Below are 17845 nucleotides of genomic sequence, written 5' to 3' on the forward strand. Positions count from 1 at the left end.
AGCCCACAGGATTATCTGGCTCCTGAACGCAAACCATAAGCCTGACCTGCACACTGAAACCTACCTCAACTCAGCACTCCAAGGAGATCACTGCAGTACTGGTTGTTCCACCTCTGACACCTTCTAGGACCTAGCCCTAATCCTCACCTTGGCTCTGACCCTAAGGGGACCGACCTCCTAGGTCTGAGAAAAGAATGGATTTGGAGCCAGTGGCCAACCCTGCCTTATTCAGCAAGGAAGCCAGGAGGTTGACATGACATTTCCAGGTTTGGACTGGAGCTGCTGAAGGGGATCCTGAGTCAAAACCTCACCCTGGAACACACCATCACCCTGAACCCTAACCCTAACCCCTAACTCCTAACCCCTAAACCCTACCTAACCCCAACTCTATTCCTAATCCCAATCGAATCTTTAATCTTAACCCCTCACCCCTTAGTCTAACTCTAACCTTAAACCCTAATCCCTAGCCCTAACCCTTGCCCTAAACCTACATCACACTTCTTCAATCCTCAAGGCTCCCAAGTGTCTCTTATAAAAGGATCATAAGGCCAGTCAATCAAGCTGTATCCTGGCAAGGCTCTCCTCTGTCCTCCAACTCAGCCTTTAAGGGAAACATGTATATATTTGTGTTGGTTCAGGCTTGGAAATGGGTAGATTCCATGTATCCACAACAGCCTGCTCCTGAGACCAGTCTTCTCCTGAACTTTTCTCTGTACAGATTCCCTGGGTAAATCCAACTGTGTGGGGTGTGCATGCACAGTACACACTAATCAGCCAGCCTTGTGCATCCAGGGCCCAACAAGCCAGTGGAGTTCAGGCTGTCCCCAACAAAGTGTATAAACATTTGAAAGGAGGGAGTTCACCCCCCAAAATCATTCCACAGTGGCAGATTTAAACTGGCATCAGTCAGTCCATATCCAGACTGACTGTATGCTGGGGATTCTGACTTCCACAGCAATCAGTGCTCCCAGTGTTTTATCAGAAACCCCAGCAAGTCTGTGGAGCCTGACACTCACAAGGCAGTGTAGCTTCCTCCAGCTCTGCCTTCAGGGGGAATATGTGCATTTGAGTAGGATAAGTCTAGGAATTGGGCAGATAGCAGGTGCCCCAAATAGACTACTGGAACAGAGCCTCTCCCTACAGCTGCCCTGTCCCAGGTCCCTAGCTCTTTGGATCTGCCCACCTTTCATATGCACACTATAAACTGCCTCAGCCCACTAAGGGCAGTCATAACCCTGCAGGTGTGTGGAACCAAGGCTAGTCTTGAACCACCTGCAGAGCCTCCTGGCTAAAGGTATACACCCCAGAATATTTTTCTCAGGCAGCAACTTTAGACAATAGTCAGACCCAATTTGGACTGGCTGCCTGATGGGGTTCCCAGCTGCCACAGCAATCAAGGACCCCAGGTGTCTCTTAGAAGAAAGCTAGGATTCCCTATCCCTAACCCTTAACCACATTTTGTTTATGCATTCACCATTGATGGGATTTTACACAGTTTCTACATTTTGGCTGTTATTAACATTGTTAAGTGTTCAAAGCTTGAGGCTTGGGTTCAGGGGTGGCATTGGGCGTTCTGGTTTCTGGTTCAAGGTTCAGGGCTAGGGGTTCAGACTGGGGTTTGGGTTCTGGATCCAGGGTTCAGGTTAGGGTCTAAATCTGAAATCTGTTTACTCTGCGTGTCATGAACTGGTTCAGAGTTAGGGTCCCAATAACTGCCCCCCGACAGTGTTCTGATGCTAGAGTCAGCCAGCTGCACAGAGGCTACCCTTTGTCTCAAACACACCCTTTGCAGAGAGGGATGAACCAGTGGCAAATTCAGGATCATTGTGTGATTCATAAAGGTGTGAAACAAAAACCAGGACTCGTGAAATATGAAACAAGAGACAACTCATGGACTCCATATTCTTCCACAATAACAAAACTAAGTCTGGCTCCCAATAGAATCTGGTAATGTTCCCCAGGAAGGACTATGGAACTCACTACAGGTAGCAAAAGAGGGCCCTCTCCCCTGGTTTAAATGATCACTTTTATTTTGTTGTCAAGGGTAAAATTTCATTGATAATTAATTGCATATGCCAATGTACAGTTTGTGGGGGAGTTGCCAACCTTCTTCATATGCAAATACTCATTAATATGCTGATAAAATGCAGGCAACATTGTAACACTTTGGAATACCTCTCATTGGAACACCAACTACAAGGAAGGCTAATAGAAGTAATAATAATATATCTACTATTAAACTCAACAAAGCACCCTTTATGGGCACTTTATGAGGATACCTATCCGTAAGACCTAACATCTCACCATAAGGAATCTACCCATTAAAATCCTCAGTGACAGGGCACCTGGGTGGCTCAGTTGGTTGAGGATCCCACTCTTGATCTCAGCTCAGGTCATGATCCCATAGTTGGTGGGATCAAACCCCACATCTGGCTCTGTGCGGACAGCTTGAAGCCTGCTTAGGATTCTCTCTCCCTCTCTCTCTGCCCCTCCCCTGCTCACGCTCTCCCCTTTTCTCTCTCTTAAAATAAAGAAATAAACTTTGAAATTTTAAAATCATCAGTGACAACAGCCTGCTGGCCCCTGTAACCACCGTATCTCTTACCTAGAGGCTTGTAATACACATTCCAACCGCTAGAGACACACTTCCCAGAAACCGAGAGGGATTTGCCCACTCCCCAGGGCTGAACAGGGACCTACCTATGTCTTACAATCAGGATCCTAGGAAATTAACAACCCTTAAAACAAAGTCACAGAAGCCATGCCCATGCTTAATAAAAAGGGCAGACATCTCATCAGTCAGATGCTGCAGATAACTACCACTCTCAAGAAGTAACTCAAACAGTGGACACTAGATCTGTCCTCTTCCCAAGGTTGCAAGGTACACCATAGTCCAATACTCCATCCTTAGAACAATTCCTTTTATTGTCCTAGTCAGTCCTGCTTGCAGGCTCAAAAAGTGAGCCCTGCAAAAGCCAGGCACCTTCTTGAGAGCACTCAGCCTGTCATGTCTATTGAGGTTCGCAGATCCTTTCAGATGGATGGTGCCCTCTCCCTGACTTCTCTACCAGCAACAAAATACTTGGAACAAATCTGGCCATACTCCACTCAAGAGGCATATTCTTCATCTGTGAAATTATTTTTTATATTTATTTATTTTTTTTTAAATTTACATCCAAGTTGGTTAGCATATAGTGCAATCATGATTTCAGGAGTAGAATCCAGTGATTCATCCCCTACATGTAACACCCAGGGCTCATCCCAACAAGTGTCTTCCTTAATGCCATATTTAGCTCATCCCTCCACCTACAACCCCTCCAGCAACCCTCAGTTTGTTCTCTATGTTTAAGAGTCTCTTATGTTTGTTCCCCTCCCTGTTTTTATATAATTTTTGCTTCCCTTCCTTCTGTTCATTTGTTTTGTATCTTAAATTCCACATGAGTGAAGTCATATGGTATTTGTCTTTCTCTGACTAATTTCATTTAGCATAATATGTTCTATATGTTCTAGTTACAGCCATGCTGTTGCAAATGGCAAGACTTCATTCTTTTCGATTGCTGAGTAATACTCCTTTGTGTGTGTGTGTGTGTGTGTGTGTGTGTGTGTGTGTGTGTATCACATTCTATTTATCCATCATCCGTGAAACTGTTGACAGTGAAACACCACCGACCCCTCACACCTTCTGAATCTAGGTAAATTAGAGATCCAGGTTGGCCAGGGCTGTGAACCCCACCCCCTATTCTGCACAACTCTCTACCTGTGTGTTCCAGACCGGTTTCCACTTTTTCATTCTCAGCCATTATCTCTATAGAATAGTTAATACTAAGCCAGCACCTTGGACCTAGTCAATACCACAAATTAATATGCATTGCATCAACTGTGATGTATCCCCAAGCCATTATCGCCATGGCAATGGGAAATGCCATCCCCACCGGCAAAGGTTCCTCTGAACAAGAGCCCTGTGAAGGCGCGCTCTATGCAGTGCAAAGGAAATATGCTACTCCCAGATTCTCCTGACATTTCTCAAGGAAAGGGTTTTTAGTGGTATTTCAACTCTAACTTGCCTTGTAATGGCACGTCCACATGTCTGCAACCCAATGGGAATTCACTTGCTTACACAGCGATGATGCTTAGAAATGGAGCTGTAAATGTGAATGTGTGAGTGTGAACATGTGTTTACTCTTTGTTAGCCACAGTATTCACATAGAATACAACACAATAGAACAACTTCTGTCTCACAGTAATGGCCACGTTATGTGGCTACATAATGAACATCAGAAGGAATCCACTTTCACAGAACAAACTTCATCTGGAAGAACTCCCAAATCCAAGACCCAGTGTCCAGGGCACTGAGGCTGAGGACACACAGAGGGACAGAGGCTCACCCTGCCCAGCAGGGTTGCCAAGTACACCTGCTATTCAGGAACAACAGATCCAGAATCCATTCATCCACCCATCATCAAGCCAGGCAGCCATGAAGGATATCTACCTGTACCAGAAAGAACAGAGAGGTAACAAATGACAGCATGGTGTGGCATGTGTTACTACAGGGGACACTCAGGAGGACCAGGGTGTGCAGGGTCGGCCAGACCAGGGGTGGAGATTGGGAATGTTCCAGGAGGATGGGCAGTGCACGGCTACATGTGGCACTGTGACTGCGCATTCACCAGAAGATGACCAGGCTGGGGTGGTGGGCTGAGGGGATGACCAGGCACCAGGAAAAAGCAGGTGCTGCCCCAGCCCAAGACATTCAGGCAGCACCTCAGGCTCACCCAGGCCTGTACTGGCCCTCTCTTCCCCTGTCCTACCATCTGCCATGATGGCTCTGGGAAAACTGTCTCCTCATCCAACCCCCCTCCCTCACCTCACCCACCTCGGACCTTGCTGGACCCAGAGCACCAGAGAAGCCCAGAGAAGTCTTTGCAGTCAGGGGACCAAAGGCTACAATCTGCTCCCAGAGCTGGCCAGCCCTCTGGGGCCCCCAACACACCCCTGATGTTCCCTGATGGTATTGACAGAGATGCAGCTGGTGTCTGAGCTGTAGAGTCTGTTCATCTCACCTTCACTGAGAAGGGCTCTACCCGTGATGCACACTTCGATTTATACTCTTTAAGAAACATCTTCCTAGAGACTTTTATCCCAAGGTGTCTTCAGTAAGGCAAAAGTTCAGTAATGAGACTTCTTTCAGCACAATTTCCTTTTACGTGACTCCTTAGATGAGTCCTTAAAGCAGGTTGTGCATAAAACGAGGTGTGTAGTTTGCCATTTCTTTCAAGTTTGAGGCACCAAGGGCAGAGCACGCCTGATAGTTATTATTGTTGCTTTCACAGAATGCTGAGTTTTCCCGCCTTTATCTCCAGACCCAAGGAGCGAACAAAGGCCGGATGAATCTGCACACTTTGAAATGTGTGCAGGAATCTGAAAACCCAGGTTCCCACAGAAGTGAGCTAAATAAAGTTTAGGGACCTGGGTGACCAAAATGGGGGGAAGATAGCAAGTAACGAAAACAAAGTGTCACGGTGTCTGCAACCTTCTCTACCTGTTCAGAGTGAGCCACAGCTGATAGGAGGAAGCCACAGTGAGCCTGGCTCCTCTTCTTGGGCTGTGCTCAGGCATAGCAGAAGCAGTGCTGAGCCAGTGCTGAGCCAGTGCTGAGTCAAGGGGAGAGGGAGCAGCCAGCCACGGGCAACACCTGCCAAGAACCTGTGGGATCAACTCCCAGCCCTCACCTGTGGTTTAACAATAGTTACAATTATTTGTGTTTTTACTGTGACCAGTCATGTGCTCAGTGCTTTGATTATATTCTCTCTTATTTGATTTTCTAAGCCACTTTATGGAGGTATGACTGACATACAAAAAGCGCTACGTAACAAATGTATGCAATAGACAAATACCATAAACATATCCATCACCTCCAAAAGTTTCCACTTGCACTATTTATTTATCATCATCGTCTCCACCATCATCTTCATCATTTGTGTATGTGGTACGAACACTTAACATATGATCCATCCTCTGAGAAAATTTTAATTTTGCAACACATCCTCGTTAACTACAGCAACCATGCGGTACAGATCTCCAGGACTCATTCATCTTGCACACCTGACAACTTTGACAGGCACCTCTCCCTTTCCGTGGGAGTCGGGGACTGGGGGTTGGGGGTGAGGCAGGGAATACTGTTTCAGGTCTTTACAGCTCCGATGTAGCAGAGGATTGGTGTCTTCCTAGTCTGTACAGATCCTCTGCACCTGGCCACGCCCCCTTGATCACACACCCTAAATCTCAGCCTGTCCCCCAGGCCCACCCATGGGTTGCAGAAAACCTTATTTCATGGACCTAAGAATACCCTACATATTCTCTTCTCCCTTCTTCCAATGACCCTCCTTGCTTCCCCACTGAAAAAGAGCTGGTGGATCCATTTCTGGGTTCTCTATTCTGTTTCATTGATCTATGTGTCTGTTTTTGTGCCAATACTGTACTGGGCTCCCCTTTCTCCAAATCCTTGTCAACATCTCTTGTTTCCTGAGTTGTTAATTTTAGCCACTCTGACCAGCGTGAGGTGGTATCTCAATGTGATTTTGATTTGTATTTCCCTGTTGATGAGTGATGTTGAGCATCTTTTCATGTGTCTGTTGGCCATCTGGATGTCTTCTTTTGAAAAGTGTCTCTTCATGTCTTTTGCCCGTTTCTTCACTGGATTTTTTTTCGGGTGTTAAGTTTGGTAAGTTCTTTACAGATTTTTTATACTAATGCTTTATCCAATGTCATTTGCAAATATCTTCTCCCATTCGTCGGTTGCCTTTTAGTTTTGTTGATTATTTCCTTTGCTATACAGAAGCTTTTTATCTTGATGAGATCCCAATAGTTCATTTTTGCTTTTATTTCCCTTGCCCTTGGAGACATGTCAAGTAAGAAGTTGTTGCAGCTGAAGTCAAAGAGCTTGTTGCCTATGCTCTCCTCAAGGATTTTGATGGTTTCCTGTCTCATATTTAGGTCTTCCATCCATTTTGAATTTATTTTTGTGTATGGTGTAAGAAAATGGTCCAGTTTCATTCTTTTGTATGTTGCTGTCCAGTTCTCCCAGCAACATTTGCTAAAGAGACTTTTTTTCCACTGGATACTCTTTCCTGCTTTGTCAAAGATCAGTTGGCCATACATTTGTGGGTCCATTAACAACTCAGGGAACAACAGATGTTGGTGAGGATGTGGAGAAAGGGGAACCCTCTCACACTGTTGGTGGGAAAGCAACTGGTGCAGCCACTCTGGAAAACAGTGTGGAGGTTCCTCAAAAAATTAAAAATAGCACCCTACTATCCAGCAATAGCACTACTAGGAATCTATCCAAAGGATACAGGAGTGACGATGTGTAGGGGCACATGTACCCCAATATTTATAGCAGTGCTATCAACAATAGCCAAATTATGGAAACAGCCCAAATGTCCATCAACTGATTAATGGATCAAGAAGATGTGGTATATGTGTATGTGTACACACACATACACACACACACACACAACAGAATATTACTCGGCGATGAAAAAGAATGAAATGTTGCGATTTGCAACAACGTGGATGGAACTGGAGGGTATTATGCTAAGTGAACTAAGTCAGTCAGAAAAAGACATATATCGTATGTTTTCACTAGTATGTGGAATTTGAGACACTTAACAGAAGACCATAGGGGAAGGGAAGGAAACATAAATTACAGAGAGGGAGGCAAATCGTAAGAGACTCCTAAATACAGAGAACAAACTGAGGGTTGGTGGGATGGGGGCGGGGAAGTAGGGAAAATAGGAGATGGGCATTGAGGAGGGCACCTGTTGGGATGAGCACTGAGTGTTGTATGTCAGTGATGAATGACAGGAATCTACTCCTGAAGCCAAGACTACACTGTACACACGGTATGTAGGCTAACTTGACAATAAATTATTTAAAATTATTTAATTAATTAAATTTAAAAAGAAAGAAAGAGCTGGTGGAGAAAAGGTGAAGTCAGGCTATGCTAATAACGACACACATGTGGGGCCTCCTGCTTCAAGGAGGGCTGTTGACAGTGCTTACTACTTCACACATTTATTTATTCCTCATAACAACCTCAGGTAAGCAAGGGTCGCTATTACCTTCATTTCACACATGAGAGAGCCGAGGCAGAGTGCTGGAATAAAGTACCCAGCCTCACACACGATGAGTGGTCAGAGATGCAATACAACCCAGATGTTTTTAACCTGGGCCTCACCTAAAAGGAAGGTTCTGGTTCCAGCCCCCCATGAAATGTAGCCACATCCCACCTCAGGTTTTAGGAGACACTGCTGGATCCTCATCTTAAATCCCCTCAAGATCAACAGGCTCTCAAATAATCTAAGTTGTCAAGTTACTTCAACCTCAGGCTACAAATCTGAAACACTGAAGACAGATTGGGAGAGCCCAGGACACAGACGAGGAGGAAGCAGCCACCCAGCTGGAGAAGGGGGAGGGCTTGGGGAAGTGGGACACATGTAGCCAGGAAGGAAGAGCTTGTGGACCCTCTCACTGCCCTGCCTCCACTCAAGCACAGACTCTTACCAAGTCCAAGGCTGCATCAGGACTCTCCTCAACAAATGTCTGCGTAAGAAAAGAAACAAAATGCATAGTTGTGTTGTGAGTCAGAGAGACTGAGCTATGAGAGGCAGACACAAGCATCACCTGCACTCTGTCCAGCACATGCACATGCCCAGAGGTAGGTTCTCCACAAGTCATTTCAGACATTTGTGGACAGTATCTGCTCTTCCCCAAGCCGAGGAAACTGAGACTCACAGAACTCAAGTCTCTGGACCAGGATCACATGCAGTCTGCAGACAGAAGGTGGGAAACACCAGTGTTCTGGGAGGTCCCCATTACTGATGGAGCCATGGCTGAACACGCTGGTCAAGAGCCAGACAGGATCCTTTTGCAAAGCTGCGAACCTGCACTGGGCTGCCACTCTATTAGGTGACTTATAACAGATATGCATACTCATGGCAGACGCTTCAAAAGTGCAAAAGAGAGAAAATAAAACTCCCCCGTGATTCCATCCCAAGATATACCCCACCATTAATCTACTGATGGGCCTCCTTCAGCCTCAGGCTGAGCTGCTCCGACCTGGAGTTTGGTCTGGAGTGGATGCCACACGCCACACACTATTCCTGGATCTGCCGGTGCACAGCTGAACAACACGCTGAGAGCCTAAGGGTGGGTGCCTGTGGCCGGGAGAGCCTTCGGAGGGTGTTGACTGGGAAAGGTCCTGGGCTTGGAGCATGGGTGTGAGTGTGTGTCTTCATCAGACCTCTGCTACTCGTCAGCCTCGCTGCTCAAGGATGGTCCACAGAGCAGCTGCTGCCTCACCGCTAATTGGCCTGATTTGTCTCTTTCTAGCCCAAACACCACAGCCCGCATTACCAGTGGGACTGACACCAAAGCTGCCAACACTAAAGTCAACAGCCACCTGCCCCAGCTTTTTAGACCCTGCCCCAGGGCAGAGAAGGAAGGGGTGGGGTGGAGGTACTGGGGTGGTCACTCAGAGTTAGGGAACTAATGAGCCCTCTATTCCTGACTTCTAAGGATGGGGCACCAGATCACCCAACATTGGTGGACAACAGAAGGTCCTCAAACTTGACCAAGCTAAAGGAGAGGATGGCCTGGGTTGGGGGATGGAAAAGGGATGGTCCAGGATCCTGAGCTTCTCCTGGAGGCCAGCATTACCACACACCCATGTTTGTCACTTTGGCACCACTGACATTCTGGGAAGGATCACAGGATCACAGTGGGGGATTTGCAGTGGGGGCTGTTCTATGCGTTGTAGGGTGTTTAGCTGCATCCTGGCCTCTACCTGCCATCAGCACACCCTCCAGACATTGCAAAGTACCCTTGCAGAGAGAGAGGGTAGGAATTCTGTTTAGAAACCCCTGAACTTATCCTGCTGCACAAACCCAGGCTCTGGGCAGCTCTCACGCCAGCCATGCATGCAGGACTCCCCTCCTAGCCTGGCACTCCAGGAGGTGAAGCAGGGTGGGTGGCCCTGGCTGGTTCTCGACTACTTCACAGACTCTTCTCCATCACACTTGGAATTGACAAGATGTGTGGACAGCTGATTTAGTGACTCACACAAGGTTGACATTTCTCTCTTTGTTATCAGGGCCTTAAAAATAATTTATCACTGTGTGTTCCATTATTAAATACTAACGATTTTTCTGATGATGGTACCTTTAGTCCTCAACTATTTAGAAGTTTGAGATTTGAGGGCCACCTGAGAGGCTCAGTTGTTTGAGCATCCAACTCTTGATTTCGGCTCAGGTCATGATCTCAGGGTTGTGAGATCGAGCCCCGCATCAGGCTCTGTGCTGAGTGTAGAGTCTGCTTAAGATTCTCTCTCTCCTGGGGCACCTGGGTGGCTCAGTGGGTTAGGTGTCCAACTTCAGCTCAGGTCATGATCTCATGGCCCCTGAGTTTAAGCCCCACATCGAGGTCACTGCTGTCAGTACAGAGCCCGCTTCGGATCTTCTGTCCCCCTCTCTCACTCTGCCCCTCCCCTGCTTGCACTCTCTCTCTCAAAAATAAATAAATCTTAAGAAAAAAAAAATTTTCTCTCCCCCCCCACCTTCTCCCTGGCTGGTGTCTCCCTCTCTCTCTCTAAAAAAAAAAAAAAAGGAAGAAATTTGAGATTTTTTAACTTTATTACTCATTCCATTGTGGATGCTAATGACTGCAAGGTCAGGCCTAGGGCTTTGGGGAACATATTTTCCTGGGTCTACAATGTTTCCTTTTTGATACTGGGGGACTTGGTCATCATTTTGGATGGATTGTCTGAAGCCAAACACGTGAGGAGGATTAGGCCCCTAGCTCTCCCACTTTTCTTTCTCAGCCTCTGTCTGAAACCAGCTGCTCACCCTGTACAAATGGTAAGGGTGTATCTCTGTGATCCAGGCCTCTGCCTCGGCCATGAGCTTCTCTCATGGCTGATACACTCACTCCTGGCACCGACTCTGCTCCAGGCCAGGCGGGAGACCCCTCGGAGCACTTCTATTGGCAGAGCACTTTTCAAGATTTCACAGTGGGACCCATCTGCCCCATTATGATACCAGGATACTGCCAGGAAGCTGCCAAGGCACCCGCTTCACATATAAAGAAACCTGAGGCCCAGGTAAGTGACATGCTCAAGTTCAGGTCCTTTGTGAGATGCCTGCACAACACACAGCATAAAGACAAGGCCTACCAAAATTTCCAACACCTTTGCTGAGAGTCTCAATTAACTTCACCTAACTCTCTGAACACTTTACTGAGGCAGCTAGCTCCACGATCACAAACAGAACAGCAATTAGGAGTGTGCGTCCGGCCTGTGACTGGGGCATAGCACGAACCATTTGGAGCCCACCTGCCCCAGCTAGAGAGAGCCCAACAATAGGGCTGCCCGCTGCTCCTGGGCTCCTGTGGTTGTGTGTCAGGCCAGGATCTGTGGGGAGATTTGCAATCATGCTGCTGGATTAAGAAGCTTTTCCATCTGAAGGTTTGGCCCAGCCACTTGGTTTTGACTCTACCCGACCCACACACAGGCTTGAAGCCCAAAAGAATCACCTTCAAGTCCCCCCTGGAGACTCAGGCTCCGTCCACATACATGTCCTCCTGCTGACCATGCCCCTCTAGAACCGACAGAGCAATAGAAAACTACAAACAAGGACACACAACCCAGCAGAGGATCTTGTTCAAGTGCAGATTCTGCTTCAGTGGGGCTGAGGGGGGTATTGATGAGAAGCACCAGATGGGACAAATGTAGCTGGGCCACAGGCATGACAGAAATGATCTCACTTCCATCAAGGATGGAATTTTGTAGCTTCCAGCCCTCTCCCCATCGCCGAGCCCTGAGTAGGCCAGTTGGTGCCCTGCACCTGCCCACATCACCTAGAATGCTGCCCAACTCCTTCACCCCTTGTCCCCACTTCTTAAGAAATCTACGGGGTGCTCTCCCCCCAGCAAGATCACTGTTTGCTGACAGTGATGACCATTCTCAACAATCAGCAATGGCCACAGACCCACATTGCCATTTAGGGGATTTCTCTTAGAAAGTCAGCACCTCCGTGCACAGTTTGCTCTCTCAGCTGGCAGAGTGTGTATCTCTTTGGAATTCAACTTGGAATTTATTAAAATTTGAATTGATAACAAACCATTATATCAGGTCCTTTGTAGTTTTCACACCAGTGGACATCCTCAAACTTTTTTCTGGAATAGTCTTTTCCTCTTGGCATTTCTGCCTTAATTTGGAATCCTGTCTACATGACTGGACCCCTGGCCAGATTGGTGTCTTTTTTAAAAAGCAGGAACTATAACTCTATGCCTCTGCAATGTCCCTGCAATGCCCCTGGCATGTATGTAACAGGAGATCTTAGTGAAAAGAAGTAAAAATTAAATTCTAAGTGATACAGTTTGCCAATCTGTGTTAAAGGATTTAGATATATGTGTGCTCCGTGACATAGTCATTCCATTTTTTTGCAGTCAATTCTAATGAAATAATTAGAAGTAAGTGAATTCAAGAAACACAGTATGTTATAAAAGCTAAACATTGAGAACATCTTGAATATCCAGTAATGCAATGATTAAAAATTATGTCTATAGGGGCGTCTGGGAGGCTCAGTTGGTTAAGCATCTGAATCTTGATTTCGGCTCAGGTATGATCTCCCAGTTTATGGGATCGAGCCCCACTTCGGGCTCTGTGTTGGCAGCATTGAGCTTGCTTGGGATTCTCTCTCTCCCCCTCTCTCTGTCCCTCCCCTGCTCGAGCCCTCTCTCTCTCTCTCAAAAGAAATAAACAGTTTTTAAAAATTATGTCTATATTTATATATGCAGCTCTTAAAAACCTTATTTAAGAACATTTAATGAATGTGTTTCTTACATAACATGAGGTGAAAAAAACAGGTTGCAAAACTGGTTAAACAGCATGATCACAATTTTATAAAATATATAAATATATATTCAGAAAAAAACCCATAAATAATATATACCAAAAGGTTAATAGAATTGATTGCTGACCAGTATAATTGTAGGTGACCGTATTTTTTTTCTTTCAATTCTTGTATTCTCCAGATTTCTTTTATAGTAATTTATAGTAATTTCATAATTGCATAACTTATAAATTACGATTATTTATGGTATACCATAATATAATAATATTTAACCTTACTTGTCCCGTCTTCTTAGCTCCATCACAAATTCCTGAAGGATGAGGATTTTGGTTTCCCACTTCCAGAGGGAAGCTTCCAGCTCCTCTTCCAGAGCCCTCTAGAAAATAAGTACACAGGGGCGCCTGGGTGGCGCAGTCTGTTGGGCGTCCGACTTCAGCCAGGTCACGATCTCGCGGTCCGTGAGTTCGAGCCCTGCGTCGGGCTCTGGGCTGATGGCTCAGAACCTGGAGCCTGTGTCCGATTCTGTGTCTCCCTCTCTCTCTGCCCCTCGCCCGTTCATGCTTTGTCTCTCTCTGTCCCAAAAATAAATAAACGTTGAAAAAAAAATTAAAAAAAAAAAAAGAAAAAAAAAAGAAAATAAGTACACAGTGACGGTGCTAACAACCGATTCCGTCTTTCTCCTAAGATACCCTTTTTTTCATTGGCCTTACGGAAGACTTCCTTTCCATCGGATAGGCCTAGAGGTGCTTCTGACCCTCTCCTTGCTTCTACCTGTGCTAAGTACGCCTTAGGAGTTTGCCTCCTTGCAAAACTTTCGCCTGGACCCATCTACTACCTGGCAGCTAGTACCGACAGGTGTGGCCCGAGGGAGTCAGTCAAGCCTCCACTGGTTCGCGCATCACCCAAGAAAATGACAAAAACCAACCCAAATCAGCCCCTTTCCCTGGCCGCCCAGGGGAGGTAAACAGAATCATGGTGGAGGGGAGATGAAGGAGAAGTTGCGGGCGCCCAGGTGTGAGTGAGGCGCCCCGAGTTGGTCCAAGCTTCTTTTCCCTGCTCCGGTCGCTGCCACCTCCCGCGGAGCAGCGGCTTTGGGGGCTGGCCGCGGGGGCAGGTCCTCGGGGCGCCGGGCGGGACCAGGTTCCTCGGGACTCGTGGGGCGGGTCCTCGGGGAATGGGGCGGGGATTGGGGGGCGGGCCCTCGGGGCACGGGGCGGCACTAGGGTCCTTGAGAGTCGTGGGGCGGGTCTTCGGGGAGCGGGGTGGGCAGGGGGGGCGGGTCCTCGCGGCGCGTGGCGGGACGTGGGTTCTCGGGACTCGCGGAACGGGCCCTCGGGGGCGGGTCCTCTGGGCGCGGGTGAGACTGGGGCCCCCGGAGCTTTGGGGGCGGGCCCTGGGTGGGCGTGGGGTGGGGGGGAGTTGGCGGCTCCTCGGGAAGCGGGGCGGGCCCTCGGGGCTCGCGGGGCGGAGATTGGGGGCGGGTCCTCGGGGCGGCGCGCGCCGGCGTCCCCCCGCTCCTCCCGCGCGCGGCCCCTGGAGTCCCGAGGCGCGCGGCCAGCCCAGCTCCGGCCGCCGCACTGAGAGCTGCGGGGCGGCCGAGCGCGCGCGGGCCGGGGCCGGGGCCGGGGCGGGGGGCGCCGCCCCCAGCGTCCTCTGCAGCCCCGGGAGCGAGGAGCCGAGGCGAGGACGAGGCTGAGTGGGGCCGGAACCATGAACCGGAGCTTCCACAAGTCTCAGACCCTGCGCTTCTACGACTGCAGCGCCGTGGAAGTCAAGAGCAAGGTAAGCCGGGCCCCCCTGCGAATGAATGGGCGCCCCCGGGGGGACTGGACGCTGCGGGAGGTACCGGGGCAGGCGACAACTTTGGAGTGCGGGGGTCCAGCCGCCTTTCCCGCCGCTGCACGGACACAAAGCCCGGCCGCCCGGCGGGTGCAGCTGGAGCCCGGCGGTAGGAGGGCCGCGCGGGCTCCGGACCCCCGCGGGAGCGGCTCTTTTGTTCCACGAGCGGGAGGCGACCCGGCGCGCCACACGGTGGAGGGGCGGCGTTTCCGGGGCGACCCGGGGGCTGCTCGGAGTGGGGTCGTGGGGGGGGAGGTGCTGGGGGGCCCGGGCCGGGGGAGGGCCTGGCCGCGCCGCCTCCTTCGCTGCGGAGGAGGCTCGGGACTAGCGAGGGGAGAGCGGCAGCGGGCCGGGACCACCCCCCCCCCCCGCCCCTGGCCCAGGCTCTCTGGGCGCGCCCGGCCGGTGGCCCCTCCCGCTGTCCGCGCCCCGGCCCGAGCGTGCCCCAACTTGAGGGCTGCTGTGCGCGTTCGGGTAATTGGCTGATAGGATCTGGCGCTTCTGCCCTCTGCGGGGGCGGCTCATTCGCGGCTGACGCTTTTGTCTGCGAGGGTCTTGTTGCAGTTGCTCAGGGTCCCGGAGGAGGGGGCTCCTCGGGCCCTAAGCTGCTGCCGCCTGGGGGTCGGCCCTCTCGCCCTTCCTCCACGCCTCCCCCCTCCTGTAAAGCGAGGCGGAGCAGCTTGACCGGTGGGAGAGGGGCAGGGCCGGAGGGTGGGCTCAGACCCCCATCTCCACACGCACTTGGGCGCCGGGCGTTCGTGTCTAAGGAGCCGAGTCCAGTGCCCCCACTGTGCAGGCCGCCCCTGACCGCCAAGGGCGGAGGGGGTCCTCTGGTAAAGGGTTTACAGGGCGTCCGCCGAGGATGGGGGGCGGCTTCTCCGCAGTGAGCCAATGGAGTTTCGGGATTTCGTTTTCATCTTGAGGAGACAGTCTTTTTATGAACCCCTCACTTCTGTTAAGGTCGCACCCTTCCCCCGAATGCTGACTCTGTGACCCTCGCCCGGAACTCATCCCCTCTTTAGCCCAGGACTGCCCCCAGCCTCCCAAATCAAGTGTGCCTGCTGCGGGGTGTGTGAGGGAAGAACCCACAGGCATGAGTGGGAGCTCCAAACAGTTGTGGGTTTCTTTAACTGGGTGGAGACAGCTGATTGGAGCTCCCGGACCACTACCATAGGCATTGAGCACATGTAGTGGTTCCTTTTTTTTTTTTTTTTTTTGACTTTTTATTTTGAGATTATTTTGGATTCACAGGCAGTTGTGGGAGAGAATACAGACTCCCAAGAAGGTCACTTGTAGTGGCGCAGTGTCATATCCAGGACCTGGTCATGTACCTCTGCTCTGTGCACGTCCCTGGGATTACCAGCAAGCACAGACAAGCCACAGAACACTTCCATCAAGGGTCCCTCCGGCTGCCCTTTTAGGGTGTTTGATTTCAGGTGTAAACTGACTAACACTAAACGCTTTCCCTAAATCACACGAGCCACATTTCTCATGCTCAGGAGCCATGTGCGCCTCACAGCTGCCTGATGACAAGCACAGCTCCAGAGGACCGATCTAGAAGGACAGATCTGGAGGAGAGGCCCTCACCAGGCCTCATCACACAGTTCTGGACTGCTGGTACAGGGCAGGCTACTGGGGGCCTGCCTTTGCCTCTCCTCCAGGACAGGAGTGAGAGGCTATGGGGGTTCTGGCTGCCCAGCCAGCTGTGTCAGACTGCCCTACCCCTTCTGGCTCCCCACTTGCTGGCCCGTGCTCCAAGCTTGGGTTCAGGTTCAGATGCAGTGAATGTTCCCCTGGAGGTGAGCGGCAGAGCTGGCGTTTGGGTTGGATTTGGGAGCACCCCTGAAAGGGCCACACCAACCTGGGTGCAGGGAGTGCCTGCTGAGCTGGCTGTTGGACACACACACGTTCCATTTTGGATGACGGGGCTTGCCTTCTTGTCTGTCCAGAGAGTACACCTGGCTCTTCCTTCCGCGTACACCCTCCCACTGCCCCCCTTAGTGGTTAATACTTGACACCATGCGTCCATCTCCGCAGGGAGCCTTTACTCCAGCTGCTCTTGTCAAAATACAGGAAGCAAAACTTGATGACAATGATGTCTTTATTCAGGTTAAACGTAGCGCCATAGCATCTCGGTTTGCGTGTGGGGAAAATGGTGCCGGGGCCTGAGTCCAGCTAGGTCTGCTACCTACTTCTCTTTTGAACTTTCAGGAAAGTCATTTAAACTTTCAGAGCCTTGGTTATTTCATCTGTAAAATGGGCATTGTTCCTGTTCTGCTTACTTCCCAGGACAAAAATGAGGTAATGAATGTGAAAGCACGTGGAAGACTTGAGGAGTTCCTGCAGTTGTAAATGTCAGTTCCTGCAGTTCAGAATATTGGGTATGAAATTGTGTGGCATTTCAGGATATTGGGTCTGAAATTCACCTCTCACCCTCTCAGAATTTTGGGCCATGTGCTACAGCTAGTCAATTCCCAAAGCCTTGACCTGGTGGCTCTCCCCCATCACAAACATTTCCACATACTTGTGATTGATCTGTTCCTCCCCAGACCAACAGAATGTACTTCCTACTCCCCAGCCCTGGCAGTGGGACTGCCTTTTTGCCACTTGCTTTGACTTTTGCCTCTCCTCCCATGAGACCTGCAGTGTGGAGGGAGGAACTGTGCACAGGTCTGGGGGAGCATGTTCAGGCCCAAGGGAGCACATCTTGGAGCCTCGTAGGGGTAGCAAGAAGGCCAGTGTCTAGGGGAGGTGTCTGCAAGGGGCATAGGAGTTAGAGGATGTCTGAAGGAGCACAGTCACCCTCTGTCAGCAGTGTGCCCCCCCCGCACAAGCCCCTGCCTTCTAGTTGAAGACCCTGGTGCTAAAGGAGGCCCATCATTGTCCAGATACCCAGTCCCAGTCGGGCCTCATTCACATTCTCTTAACCTGGTGGCCTGTCTGCCATGGTTATGTAGCTTTCCCCCACCTGAAGTGCTCTCTGAGAATCCACGCTGTGCACCAGCCCTTTCCTACAAAGCCCATCCGATGCCTTCACCAGGCCAAGCCCCCTCCAACTCCTGACCCCTTCTCATCTTATGGCCCTTGTCACAGTGTGG

The 17845-nt window shown here is 50.0% G+C and overlaps 1 protein-coding gene across 1 annotated transcript in view; it reads left to right on the forward strand.

Moving 5' to 3' along the window:
• The first annotated feature begins 14543 nt into the window (after positions 1-14543).
• The window catches only part of PARD6G (par-6 family cell polarity regulator gamma), a 92124-nt gene continuing 88822 nt past the window's right edge, over positions 14544-17845 (forward strand). Inside the window, exon 1 of the mRNA XM_047086208.1 lies at positions 14544-14690. Coding sequence (XP_046942164.1) covers positions 14619-14690 — 72 coding nt within the window. The 5' untranslated portion in view covers positions 14544-14618. The remainder of the gene's footprint in view (positions 14691-17845) is intronic.

This window comes from Lynx rufus, unplaced genomic scaffold, assembly GCF_022079265.1.
Source record: "Lynx rufus isolate CCGP_SWC_20201006 ecotype Redwood Valley unplaced genomic scaffold, mLynRuf1.p SCAF_20, whole genome shotgun sequence".
NCBI lineage: Eukaryota > Metazoa > Chordata > Mammalia > Carnivora > Felidae > Lynx > Lynx rufus.